The sequence below is a fragment of the Musca autumnalis genome, unplaced genomic scaffold, assembly GCF_047663935.1.
Source record: "Musca autumnalis isolate F117 unplaced genomic scaffold, ASM4766393v1 scaffold_2, whole genome shotgun sequence".
NCBI classification, from domain to species: domain Eukaryota; kingdom Metazoa; phylum Arthropoda; class Insecta; order Diptera; family Muscidae; genus Musca; species Musca autumnalis.
In genome coordinates this window covers 98,334,734-98,349,575 of record NW_027411755.1, presented here as the reverse complement: position 1 = coordinate 98,349,575, position 14,842 = coordinate 98,334,734, and the positions used below count along the sequence as shown (strand labels likewise).

Genomic DNA, 14,842 nt, shown 5'->3' with positions numbered 1-14,842 from the left:
TCATTTCTGGTAGATGAATAAAAGACAAAGTGCTGCCAAGTTTCAATTTGTCTTTACTCTTCTACGAGAAATGACACAAAACTTTACTCAAACGTTGGATGTGTTTATGGCTTAAGGCCTGGGTACATAAGCTGCCTCGCTTGGTTGCCTTGCTTTCCTGCTTCATTTATGACATAACATAAAATAAAAAAAGAGTAAAGAAGGCCAAGCCAATTTCGAACTAGGTTGCCCTTTTGTTTCTTATTCGTATAGTCCCGGGCCACACTAGAGTAATTTCATTGAAATTTTGACATGAAATTATGCGTCTATAGATCGAGTTCCATAGATGAGTAAAATCATGAAATTGCTGTAGTGGGTAACTCAACCTAAGAACACCTAATTTCATGAAATTTTATAATGAAATTCACTCTAGTGTGGACCGGTACTTATTTTTGTTATGTCAGAAATGAAGCAAGGCAACCAGGCGAGGCAGCTTATGTATCCAGGCCTTAAGTCTCACCATACACGAACATACGGCAATGCTCTATCCGTGTTCATCTCTGCTCTATAATTTTTCCTCCCCGCTCTTACCCATAAATTCAATTTACTTTACCGCAAACTTTGCGCGTGTGACTATTAATTTAGAATTTTATATTTATCACTTTGTGCACAAAACAAAACACAAAGTTGCACTTCTGATAAATGGTCAAATTCTAACGGAAGAGAAGAAACATAATTTGAATAGTGAATAATTTAATAATAATTTAAACAAAGAAAAAAATCACCGGTAAATGTGAAAATAAATAAAAAAATAAATATGAAAAAATCGTTTTGATTCTTATAGGTATTACTATGAGAAAATAGTGAACGATTTGACACTTGTGTTAGTGGTATTTTTATGTGAATCCTGCCGACGGCAAATGAACGGACACTTGTAAGCGTTTGATTGCTACGCAAACACAGATTGTGTCGATGTTACTGATTCAGTTCTTCGAGTTTTCTATAGGATATAGCTTTGAAAAACTCGATGTACGTTTATGAAAATATTGTTCCGAATGTAACTGATAGGTTTAAATTAGTTGAATGAATTTTGAATAATGAATTTTCGTTAATTTAAAATTTTGATTTGTAACGTTTATTTTGATGTACATTTGTTTTGCTTTTCATGCTTGTTTCGAAGTTGTGACGTCATTATCGATTCATTTGTATTTGTAGTTTTCACCCATGTATGTGTGTGTTGTTGTACGCTTAGTGCGTGTTTGTGTGCTTGTCGCACTACCAAATTAGTGGTAGTCTATAAGCTACCAGATCGTCTCTCTAAAAAAATTTCGGGAATTAGAAGCGATTGGAATAAATACAAGGGCATTCGGCAACAGCCAGTAAGTTGTGTTTTAGACGTCAAACTGAACATTCGCTTAAAGAAGAAGTAAAGGAAAGCTGAGTTTTTAGTAAATAAAGTAGGTTGCGAATAATTGTAATAAAGCATTGTAGAATCGTAATATGAAACGTAACTTGTTTTATATTAATTTTCTCGTTTAGAGTTAAGCTTGATGATCGAAATTTTTTGCAAGTGAAAAAAGAAAGCCAAGGACTCGAACATACACAGCTACCAAATTATGTGACCGGTTTCGCTGTTAGTTGGACAGCTCTTCAGACATATCGACTGTGGAATGGCTTCCCTGTCCTAGAATTTTTGTTTTTTTGTTTGATGATCGAACTCTGTTTTATTTGGACGTGTAGACGTTGTTTTATTTCCCTATACGATTTATCCCAAATAAAACAGAGTTCGTTTTTGATTACGGTGCTACAATGCTTTATTTACTTCATTACTCTTATTCACAACCGACTGTAATTACTAAGCACACAGCTTTCCTTTACTTCTTTTTTTAACAGATTGACGTCTAAAAATCAAATAACCTGCTGTTGCTGAATCCCTTTGCATTTATTGCCCATCCCTTTTTGTTCCGGAATTCTCCAGAAATCATATGAACAAAAACCGGTTTAAGGTCAAAACCTTAAACTTTGCATGTTGCGTGTACGTTCAAAAATACAAAAACAAAATATATGTAGTTCAAACTCTAAAGCCACACGCTGAAACTTTCATACGAAACTTTCCCATTATTTTGGCGTTCATAGATCGAGTTCCATAATAAAGCAATTTTATGAAATTACTGTATTGGGGAACTCGACCTAAGAACGCCAAACTAATGGGAAAGTTTCGTATGAAAGCTTCAGCGTGTGGCTTTAGAGAAATTGAAATACATGTATTATGTTTTTGTTTTTTTTAACGCACACGCAGAGTTATAGGTTTTGCCATAAAGCTTTTTTTAATAAACGCATTAGCCCACAGGAATGGCAAAAACACGGGACACGACTAAAATGTCTCAAAATCATAACAAAATTATATTTATGAAATTAAAATTCATTTGGTTCATTGTTCTTAAATAAGTCGACTTGCTTCATTTATATAATATATTTTGAAATATTAATCAATATCAGTGTTTTTTTGAGCACAAAACGATTGGGGACACGCCACGGTAATGAGTATTTGCACCTCGCGGCCAATTTTCTCATATAAATATGTATAATATTTTATTTTCATTTTCGAGCCTCGTTAAAGGACATATAGTTTTTCTTATTACGTTTCTAAGAATTTATTTTTTTTTAATATTTTTAACCCTAAATGCGTCGAGACACAGAAACCAGTCCTTTCGTAATATTCACCCATTTATAGTTTTCCATGGAAAATAAGAGGTGCCGTTGAACTCAACTCTGTTAGTATTCGTATTATATATCTTATCTTCCACTTGCCGAAGAAATGCTAGATATAAAAGAATTATAAACAATGATTCATTTTAATTTCCTTTATTTTTGAAGATTCGATACAAAGAAAATAATACAATTAAATTATGCCTGGATTTACAATAAAACTTACAGTCTCCATTTATAATATATGCGTCTTGATATAAGATATGCGTTTCCCAGCGGATTTGTTGGATATTTCTTGGTCTGATAATTAAATGGGATTTCAACCAAATTATATATTTCTTTGGAAATTAACGTTGAGTTAAATGGCTGATTTTTGAATAGACAGTATCTCAAGTAATCCAAAAATAATTTCCATCTGGGATAGAAAAAATCTTTGACCACACCAGCCCATTGCTTTGTAGCGTAATCTACAATTTCTCCATTTGGCCCCCATAATGTTATTTGATTACGCGCATTAAACTCATAAATTATTTTTTCATTGGCATTCACTGCTAAACTATGAGATCCTTTAATCCAATTACCCAGCAAAAAATCTTTATTTGTAGCCAAAATGTGATCCATATCTAATATGATTGACAGCATAATTTCAGTTAAATTTGTAAATTCTTCATATTTTTTTCTCTTAAAAGCATCCATAATATTTATATACATTTGTCCAAACTTAATTTGTAAAAATTGTCTCGTTATATCGACTAAGTCGTGTTCATACTCTTTGCGATAATTACGAGAAATGCTGCTGTTACATTTCAGCATATGAGACCACGCATCATATATGTCTGAAACGTTATACCATGTCGACTCAGAAAGACGTACCGATGGACGACGCGCAATTATATATTTTCCATGAAGTTTCTTTAAACCACTATATGAATACACAGATATTCTTAAGAGATGCCATGCTTTGCGTAAACTTTGTTCGGCTACACCGTATCGTACGTCTGAATAAACATTAAACCAATTTGTTAAGTTAAATTCATCGTTTTCCCAAGCTCTCTCCAAAGCTAGTGCATAAATTACATAATTCTGATTTATACCCTCAGGGGTTATTCCCACACCAATCATTGTGCTGTTTGGTTTAGAACGGGCTAACCCTATTCCTTTGTTGACTTTCGATACTGAGCCATGCATACCCAAAGTACCTCCAAAATTATGTAGCATGCACCAGATAAATGGTTGCCCATAAAAGAAATGAGTTCTTTCATATTGAGGGAACTGTTCGCTTTGCAAATCCAGTATTATCATACGACCTTTGGGCACAGCGGTCAAAAATGCTTTTATTTGACTATTTGTCCAAAATATATTCTTCACAAACATCCAACCTTGTAGAAGCCAAACCGCCTGACTGTCGCGAACATGCATTGCATTGAATATATGCCTAGCGGTTGTTTTTAAATACGCTGGATCAGAACTTGCGGGTTGCATTTCATTAAAAGGGTCGGCAAAATAAATATGGTCAGTGCCATAAAAATATATGATTTCTCTTAAAAATGAGTCCGAGATTTGTTGAAATAAAGGTTCCACAGGACTAAGAAATAATGCGCAGCAGTACTCATCACGAAAGTTATTCCAGGGAGAAGATTTCTCAAAGGAAACGTTTGGGAAAATCCGTTTCATTGCTACAGGGACATATCCGGAAAACGAAGGAACTGCCACTTTCATACCAAAAGCTCTTTGTCTTTTAATAATTTTCCGCTGCAAGATCATTTGCATTTTACGTAAAGTAGATGGCATAGGTCCAGCCCACCCACGAATATTACCCATGCGCAACCTAAAAAAGAAAATATGTGTATTAATGTTTTGTAACAGAGGAAATTGAAATAATAATGATAATAAAATGCAAAATGTAAATTAAGAAAAATAGATTATACTTTTATTGATACGTATATCTGGTATACGGCGCTGTAAACATCGCAACCATCAAAACTAAACACTTTTATTTGGAAATTATTAACACTTGCCTTCCCCTATCGCTAAAGCTGAAAACACATCCAACGTTTGGATAAAGCTCTGTGTTGGGCGTTGAGAAAAAAACAGCAACAATAACAGGGCGACGCCGACACCAAAGTCCAGCGTTGATATGTTTGGCGGCATATATTTCAAATGAATTTGAATTTTTCGGGATTATGCCAAACAGTGTAAAAACGGCCAAAACGAAAAAAAAACTTTACCCAAACGTTGGAAGTGTTTTTTTTAGCTTATGTTGGTTCTGCACATCAAATGACTTGGGATCTTTTGAAATTTCAAGGCCTTGATGTTGACATGAAGCGTTCGGGAGTAGGGTTTTCTTTCTGGGATGTCGATGTTCATTTTCCTCAGATAAAATATTAATTTTTCAATTGGAAAGACAGAAATTGGAAATATCTTTACCATATTTTCTCTGTTTTTTTGTCTTATAAACCTATCAAGTGTGACTTCTTTGTGATTTTGTTGTGGTCTTGAACATTTTAAATACAATTCAGGATAAATTTTTGATTTCACAAATTGTTTCTGCCGATTTCTTCATAAGATTGATTTTCATCATATTCCAACACCGAAATACAGAGTTTTTGGCCAATATTTTTGGTTAATGGACACTCTCGGCCTTCAAATTTATTAATATGTAGTTTTTTGTAAAAGTTTAGCACATCTGTCAAATGATTTGTCTAAATGTTTAAAGTGGTTCTATCCTGGTGAACTAATAAAATATGCTACTATTTTCATATTTTTTCAAAAAGCGAGTTAAAAGTGCCTTTGTGACGCATATGTGAAACATGTCCACAAAACTATAGTTTATAATTCCTTTCCTATTGTTAGTTTTAACGGTTTTTGTAGGAAAAATTAGTTGGTTCTGTTCAGATGAACCGGAGTGTATATACAAATATACAGTGCAGCTCAAAAAATTTGCAACTGAGATACCTCTTTCACATTTAATCTATTTTCAGGGGCATTTTGGGTTTTGGTATGGTTATATTTGTATTATTAATTGACCCTATTTTCAAGATTTAAAAATGATTTTTCAGTTATTAACACTTATTTATTTTTGAGAGTTTTATTTAATTTAATTAATTCGGTCACACATCCAACCAATATGCTACGATCGTTTCGCTGGTGTATTAATTCAGATCATCAGACATATTAGATGTGGTTCTAAGCAAAGGCTGAGTTTGAAAACTTGTATGTATACTAAACTTAAAACAAATTTGCAGTTGTGAAGTATTTTTGAAGCCTTTTTACTATCAAGTCAGCCTAGTGGTCTGGTCTTCCCAACATACCATTGCTATCGAAAACGATACAGTTTTCGAATGTATCTCGATAGTTTTGTGAACATTTTGTTTGAGAACGACACACGAGAATGAATTGAAAACGATTCATTCGCCGCTCAGCTTGTGGCAGGAAATCCTTCGATTTCGAATATCGGCAATAATATTATAAGCGAATGAATGACGATAGTTTCTACCATAGTAGCGAAAATCCTTTTTATGGACTTTCTTGATGTTTCTGTTATGTACCTTTTCCGTTTTTATTTCTTTGTTAAGTTTGCGACTCGATATGTAACTGTTGTCTTTATCTACACTTATTGTTTATATTATACGTAGCATTTATATCGAAATTATTTGAAAAATGCAAATGGGAATTTTATACAAACAACATAAAATTATTTTTTGAAACAATTTTCAATGTAAAAAAAAATTTCTCGAAACAATTTTTCTTGTGAAGAAAAAACATTCACCAAATGTTCGAAAATGATATCGTTTTCGAACTTTTGACAAACAAAAGAACAACGTGTTTGTGTATACACGAAAAACATTTGCCAAACATTCGACAGTGATAGTCGTTTTCGAAAGTTGTGCTGAACATTCGAATAATATCAGCAACTGGTATGGGGGAATCAGCAACTGGAATCCTTCTTCAATTCACACACATATACAATCGAAGATTTTTTTCTTCCTTCCAGTTTGGAAGTTTGATTGATTGGCAATTGCTAAGAACGCTAAGACCTCGACAACATTGTAAGTTTGTTGGAGAGGACCCAGGTTCAAACCTTAGCCGGGGCAGCCGGGATCATGTTATGATTTTTTAATTTAATTGTTGTCTTATTAAATATTGTCTTATTTAATTGAATTAATTGAGCTCCCATAACCTAAGGAGTTTTGTATTGTATTTGGGTCCTCTCCAACAAACAGACAATGTTGTCGAGGTCTTAGCGTTCTACGCCACTGCCAATCTATCAAAATCTTCCGAACTGGAAGGCATTACAATTCATGAAGGAAAAACTCCTTCGATTTGTGTATGTGTGTGTATTGAAGAAGGATACTAGGAAGACCAGAGACACTAGGCTGACTTGATAGTAAAAAGGCTTCAAAAATACTTAACAACTGCAAATTTGCAATAACAGCCTGTTCATGTATGTCGACCGAAAGGTTTTTTGCGCTTCGAAAATGGAAAAAAATCATTTTCTGTTCATGTAAACGCCTTCGAAACGAAAATCTATGCGACCGACAAGCCATACGAAATAACACGTAAACGTACACTTTTCCATTAAATTTGGGTTTATGTATTTCGAAAGGGCTGTCTGTTATAGAAAGAGAATGTCAAAATCACTCACTTGCTTTGTAGCTGCCGAGTGGGACGTAAACTCGCGAATAACACCGAAAATCTTAAAACAAATTGATGCTACACAATCTTGAAACAAAATAAAAATTTTATAGACACGTTATAATGGGGTTTCATTCACTATTTTGAAGAAATCAATAAAATAAAATAATTCAAAATACCGACACATTTTATTTTTCAAACAAAACAAATCACACATATTCCAATGTTTGTATGTATATGTGGATTTTGTTTTCATTTCTCATTTGGCTCTCATTTATGGAACATAGTTGTAAAAATGTACATTCAAATTAGTAGTATTTCGCATAGGATACGTAACGGCAGTCGCACGATAGTTTGCGAAATACATGAACGCATTTTTAGACGGAAGCGAGTGACAGCTTTCCTTTCGTACAGGTTTCCGTGCGACATACATGAACAGGCGGTAAGTTCAGTATATATACAAGTTTTCAAACTCAGCCTATGTCTAGCAACACATCTAATATGCATGATGAATTAAACCACAAGCGAAACGATCGTAGCATATTGGTTGGGTGTGTTTGGACTTCGCTAGGTATCACTTTTTCAATACAAACTCCTTAGGTCATGATAGCTCAATTAATTCAATTAAATAAAACTTTCACAAATAAATGACCTTCGACCTAATAAGACAACACTTAAATACTTATTTATTTCATTTATTTTCTGCGATATATATACAAACATTTGTACTTTAACAGTATTGTCTAAAAAATGGCTGTAGACTTTATAGTTGTTATTTCTACTTATATAAATAGTGTTTTTTTTTTTTTTAATAATTTCATTTTAATATTTTTGTTGGTCTCATCGATTAATTCCTTTGGCGATTCGTTTAGGGTTTTGGGTAAACTGATTGCTAGGAAGAACTTTCCATAATCGTTTTTGTATGCCGGTATTTTGAATTTGCCTTGAGATTTACTTCGCATATTTCGGTCATGATGTAGTTTCTTTGCCAGGTTATCATCGTCCATGAATTCTTTTATTATTGATATATATCAATTTTGTTAAGTATTCCTTGTTCTTTGTACATTTGTTTCGTAGACAATGTGTTAGGTGGTCGTTGGCTGTGTTGAGTGTTGGTATGTGTTTTCTTCAATAAAGATTTGACAATCCTGTTTTGACAAGTACGTGGTATGGTGCCCAAGGTGATACAGTGCGTATGAAGATTGGTTAAGCTTTTTCGTAGGTATTGAGTGTGTGTCTTACACTTAAAATTATCGTCTTGGTCGGATATGCATTAGTTTAGTTTTAGTTGGGTTTATTGTGAGACCACTATCGTGGCACCATCTTGTGATAATGTTTAATTCACTTTGAAGTGTATTGGACGCTGTCTCAAGTGTTTTGTGACATACTATTATTGCTGTGTCGTCAGCGTATGTGTATGCTGAGCTGTTCATCAGCTGTTATACCATTTCATTTGAGTATGTTATATACAATATTGGACCCAATTTAGAGCCTTGTGGTACTCCATATGTCGAGTCCATCTTGCTACTGTCAGTTTTGTCTATTCTTACAGAGAAGGATCTGCAAGAGAGGTAATCTGCGAAACATTTCAAAATTGTTTCTCGTATTCCGCATTTCGAAAACATATCTATGTTTCGATAGCTTTACTAAAGTCTATGAATAAAGCTATACAGTTGTCGTTTTTGCTCAGACATTGGTTTATGTGGTTCGAAATGTCCAAGGAGCTGGTTTATGTTTTTGCCTTTTTGGAATCCGTATTGGCTCTTACATGTATTTTATGAGAAAACCATTAAGTCTTATAACCACTATTTCCTCCAGAACTTTCTCTATTGCTGGCAATATAGCGATAGGTCTTTAATTGTTGTAATCGGTTATGTTGCCGTTTTTTAATATTGGTCTTATTATTGACTGTTTCATAATGTCAGGTATTAAGCCGTCTTCAATGCTTTCGTTGATAACTTTTGTGATGATCGGTGTAAGTACCTCAGCGTTGTTCTTTAAATCAAGTGATCTTAGGTTATAAATTCCCGCACTCTTTGTAGGATTGATGGTTTTTACAATATTATAAATTTCTTCTTCCGTTGCAAGTTCCATAAACATAGAGTTCGGAATAGTTTTACTCACTTGTTTATGTAGTGTGCCTGCTGAACGTGGATGAATTATTTTTAAAATATTTTCATTGAAGTTTATGGCGAATTTTTTAGTAATGTCTTTCAGTGTTTCATTCCTAAAGTTTCTTTTTTATATTTCAATCTATGTTTTCTACTTTTTTCTGTGATTTTATTTCTGGTTTAGTTTTTTGTTGTAATTCAATGAATGTTATGTTTGAGTGTGTATGTACAATTCGGTTTGATTTTAGCTAGACTTTTATGCAATTCAGGATTCTAATTAGAACAACATAAGGTAAAATTTAATTTTTTTATCAATTTTAAATAAAGTTTTTAGTATTTATTTAGCACAAAATGAAGGTAGGCTTTTAATTAGGTTTTAAGCAAATTTTATGTACAGGGGAATGTGCTGGTTTAGGTAATTTTTAATACAGTGCAATATTAGGTTAGGTTAGCAAATTATAGACTTTAAGTAGTTAATTTGTAGTTTGTGCTGGTAATTCTGTGTTTTGTATTAATTACACTTTTATATTCAATGTTAACTTTTGTGTTGTTTGACAATTTGTGTGTTTTAACAGTTTCAGTATATTTGTAACTCGTGCTTTGTGTTGTCACTGCCGGGGGAAACGAACGCTTTTAATGGCGATAGTAAGCTATAAACTTATTACTCCTGACTTCGCTTTATAAAGGCAATCTATGGATTCCAGTGAGCATAAGAGAGATTTATGTGAGCGGTTGCAAGTGTATGTATGTATGTTGTGTGTACATATGTAACCTTGCAAACCGCTAGCTGGGAATTAATAGCTCTTAGAAAACGACAGTGGGGGAAAAAAGATATTCCGATTTGGAAAAAATCACAACAGTATGGTCAGTGACCATACATTCTCCCCCCCCACAGTGACATTCAGCGCTCAGCTTCTCGGCATGTTCTTGATCGGCCCAGAGATAACGAAGCCCACAGCAGTCTCGTAAGCATATACGTCCCCAAGACCAGTGAACTTACGTCCATCACGTCTCAAGGCCACATTACGACATATGAATTGTCTAAGATTATTTTCGATGCAAGTGGGTGAGTATCTTTAACATCTTCTTTGAGCTGTATAAGCGTACGAAGAGCTAAATATGGCGCACAATTTACTCCAAATATGACTGTTAGTATATCATAATCTTCTACAGGATCACTGAGAGATTTTCTGAATAAAATCCGTTGGTATTGAGTTTGCCTCGGATCCAAGCATATTTGCCGGTACATTTTTCTCACATCGGCAGTGAAGACGTATCTAAAACACCTCCATTTCAGGGTTTGCAAAACAATATCCTGCTGTAATATTGGACCCGCAAATAAATTGTCATTTAAGCTCTTTTTGTTGGAAACGGGACTTAATGCGTTGACCACCACTCTAAGTTTTGATGTAATTTTCTAGAGTTTGATAACCGCATGGTGAGGCAAGTATTAATTCGGAGTTTTGTTAATATCCTGATGTAAAATTTTCCTCATATTTCCTAATTCCAGATATTCCAGTATGTTTTTATCGTATAGTTCCTTAATTTCAGGAATCTTCATTAATTTCCTTTTCATCATATAGAATTGTACATAGCATTCGTCGAACATTATATCTTCCATCTGCGCTTCCTCTAGTGTTTTTTATGTAATTCTGCTCACAAAATATGTCATCTTCTGATCTCAAAACCTGTTTTAGAGTCTCTTCCCCATTCCGAAAACGAGTTAATATTTTCTCCAGAGAAATTGTTTTGCAAAGTGTAATTTGTCTGTTTCTCTTTGATCCATCAACTAAGGGTCCTCCAACAATCCATCCAAATACTGTTCATTGAGCTAAACGTTTGCCGATTGATTTCATTGGAGTTCCTATTGAGAATATTAGTGGATTGGGAACCAGAATCGATTATTGCTCTTGCATCATAAAAGTGGTCATTTGCTTCAATTTGTACAACATCCGTGAAAAGTAAGTTTCTCCAGAACTTTGTTTGTTATTTCCATCATCCTGGAGAGTCAAGTAGTAATGTTTTGTGGTTCTTCCTTCGATGTGGACTATATGAACGTTGTGAGAGCTGAAGCACTCGTACTAGGGCTCTATGTACCCTTGTGTTCGGGTCTCTGTACCCTTGTGTAGCATTGTATGATGTTGACTCCTACAGCCAAAACGACTCTTGCATTCTTTAACTCCATAATTTGCAGAAAGACAATTATAACATAAATGTAGAGTTGTGTCGTTCCGGAACGAACTAGTTCAAAGGAACTACCACAAAAGGAACGGTATTATGTCCGACTATGCGGTTCAGCTAGTTGCCTTCACTCCCTCGTTCGTTTTTCTCCCATTCCGTTTGCTCATCTCTTTCAGTTAAATCCATCAGTTCATTTAATTTCAGCTGTCTCTCTCTCTCTCTCTCTATCTTTTATTATTGAATAAAAAATGTCATAGTCATAATCATTTCGTTTCTCATTTCTTAAAATTTATAAACAGTTAGTACAAAGCAATTGGATTACTTTTAATTTGCAAAACGTGCCGATTGTAAATTTGTTTCAAATAGTTCTAATCTACATCAAGAAAGCCGAAAACAGTTTACTTTTCCTTTGGGAGACCAACAATAAAACTTTTGTTTTCTTTTGTTTTGATGAAGAAGAAACACCAACGATATGAACTAAGTGAACGAGTATGAGTGTCGGTATACATATAAAGGTTGGTACTAAATGGAACTAACTGAACGACCTAGTTCCTTTTGAGGAACGGAAAAGATCGAGTTTGTCCAACTCTACATAAATGAGCGTTTTTGACCACATGAATTCTGTCATTCACGTTCTTGGTCAAAAATTGTTGACAATCTCGATAAAATGATTTGCTTTGCAAAGCTGGCACTTACTTTGCTTTTGGTTTAGCTCCGATATGTGCGCATGTATTGAAGTACTTTAAGCTGCTCGTTCACCTGCATCCTCCTATTTCCCTACAAGTTTATCAAACTTCCAGGCTAGCTCAAACTGGTCATTTGTTAAAGGCACCTGACTTATAATTTCCTGACCTTCGCCTGTTGTTTTCTGCTTGAGATAAAAAAGCTCCTCCACGTTGCTCAATTTGGAGCTCTTTATACATATCTCTGTGAATAAATCTCTCAAGGTTGACCAGCAGCGTATCCTCCTTTGAAAGACTTCGTATCACATGGGGGCAATCACGAAATTGGGGTGAAATCGGTTTCTGTGCTAGCTTTTTGTTCCATTTGGGATTTTCGTTTGGCCTTTTCTTCCTTCTCATTTAGCTTTACCGTTTGTATTTGCCAGTTTAATGTTCCCATCGCCTTTTTTAACCGTCTACAGCTTCCAAGTAATGTTTGCTCAATTCACTCTTATCGATCGACTTCTCCTCGGATTCAGGAACATAGTCTCGACACTCCTCATAAGCTCGTTTAACATGATCGTATACCGCACCCAGGTTCACTCGTGATGACTCCAGTGAACATATAACGTCTATTTGGTTTGACGTGTAACCACTGAGATCATTCACGCAATTCGCAAATTTTTCGCATAAAGATTTGTACATTTTGATAAAGCAAAGGGTCTAACGTTTAGATTTATGCTATGAAAGAATGTGATAAAGTCGCCCAATGACGAGGACATCTGAACTGATGTAAATTTATTATCGCAAACGAATTTGTGTGAATGGGAAGAGATTGAAATAAATATTTGTTAGCAAATATTTCTTAAAAACGCCAAAAGATTTTATACTTCGACAACGTAGACGTATAGCTCCAAAACGACTGATTAAAATAATTTTTTGAGTCAGAAATGCACGAAAAACGAGCAAAAGGCTACTCTTATTTATTCCCCATCCGAAATTTACGCAGAAAATCCAAAATATTTAAAAAAAAATCTCATCCAAAAATTATTGTTCCAAAAAATGTTTGCGGGTTGTCACGAAATGTGTTCAGCAAAATGATCAATGTGTCAAATGTCAGCAGCAAAATTCACAAAAATTGTGTAAAAACACTTAAAATTCCGCTTGTATATGGATTTTGTCTTAGTTGAGCGAATAGTTATTCCAAAAATTGATTTTCAAATTGGTTAAAAGCATTTGTTGAGACAATACGTGTAATCAAACATATCCAGCAAGATTTTCCACTGATAAAAATTTTGGGAAATAATTTTCAGAGTGTCAGACCTGAAATAAGGAATAAAATGGTATAATCGAAGCAAATGTTTTTTTGCTAAATATGATATTTTCTTAAATGTTAAGTTGGTATGTTGAGGTTATCTAACCTCCTGATTGTTCACGCTTGTCCACCAAACAGATTATGTCTCAATTGCTATTGCAAAAGTTAACGGTTGTTGTATATAGTGTAATGAAATATGGCGATTATGTACAATAGTTTCCTTTTTGGATTTTGTTTGTATTACGCTCGGTTATGTAGTTTAATAAATATTTAAAAAAGAAATAGCAAGAGTTCGAAAAAGAGTATTAGTTCCTACAAAAATACTTATGATTTTTTTAAATGATATGTCTCCTTGAAATTATGAATGTAAATAAAAAATTTCCCAAAAAGAGACGGAAAAAGTTGTCGATGTACAATTATGACGCCAAACATATGCGCCAAAATTGTCATGTTAAAGGTTGTTTTTGTATGTAATAAATTCCACGAAACGAGATGACAAATTTCCAAAGTCCCGGTCCACACTAGCGTGAATTTCATTAAAAAATTTCATGAAATTAGGTGTTCTTAAATCGAATTCCCCACTACAGCAATTTTATGATTTCACTTTACTATGGAGGTCGATCTAGAGACGCATAATTTCATGCAATTTTTTCAATGAAATCACTCTAGCGTGGACCGGGACAAATTTATGTAAAGTTTCCAAAAAACAAGTTTGTATTTTTTTCAAAATTGCTAATCGCTTCCGTTTTTATGTAAATTCTCCAATAATGGCGGGTCAGTTTCCAAAGTTCCCACTGTATTGGGGCAGAAAGAGTAAGAAAGAAGAGAAAAGGTTCCCAATTTTTCCAAAAAAATCAGTCTTTTGTATATCTGTGTGAGATTTCCAAAAATTTAGTAGAACTTCCAAAATTCCAATGTATACGATCAAAAATATAGGTTGTGTAATAGTTTCAGCGAATGTTTCTCTAATTTTAGCAAAAATTTCCAAAAGTCCACGGTAAAAGAGAAAAAATACTGGTGATGTGATTATATTTGTGAGGTTTTCTAAAAATGGCTCCAAATGAGTTGTGTATGTAGCAAATAAATAGAGCGGGACGATGCTATAAAGCAGGTCTGAGCAAAATAATAAAAGAGAGTATTTAAGAATTAATATTATTAATATGAATTTTTTCTTGATGGTCTATTCCTATTTTTAATTTATTTTAACATAAATGTTGTCTAAAATAATCCATGAAAATAATTTAAAGAAA

General features: G+C 34.0%; 1 protein-coding gene across 2 annotated transcripts in view; it reads right to left on the bottom strand.

Annotated features, from left to right (window-relative positions):
- Positions 1–2,828: 2,828 nt before the first annotated feature.
- The window catches only part of Naglu (N-acetyl-alpha-glucosaminidase), an 84,811-nt gene continuing 72,797 nt past the window's right edge, over positions 2,829–14,842 (bottom strand). For both annotated transcript variants that reach the window (XM_073968598.1, XM_073968599.1), the window contains one exon: positions 2,829–4,516. In XM_073968598.1, coding sequence (XP_073824699.1) covers positions 2,911–4,516 — 1,606 coding nt within the window. In that variant the 3' untranslated portion in view covers positions 2,829–2,910. The remainder of the gene's footprint in view (positions 4,517–14,842) is intronic.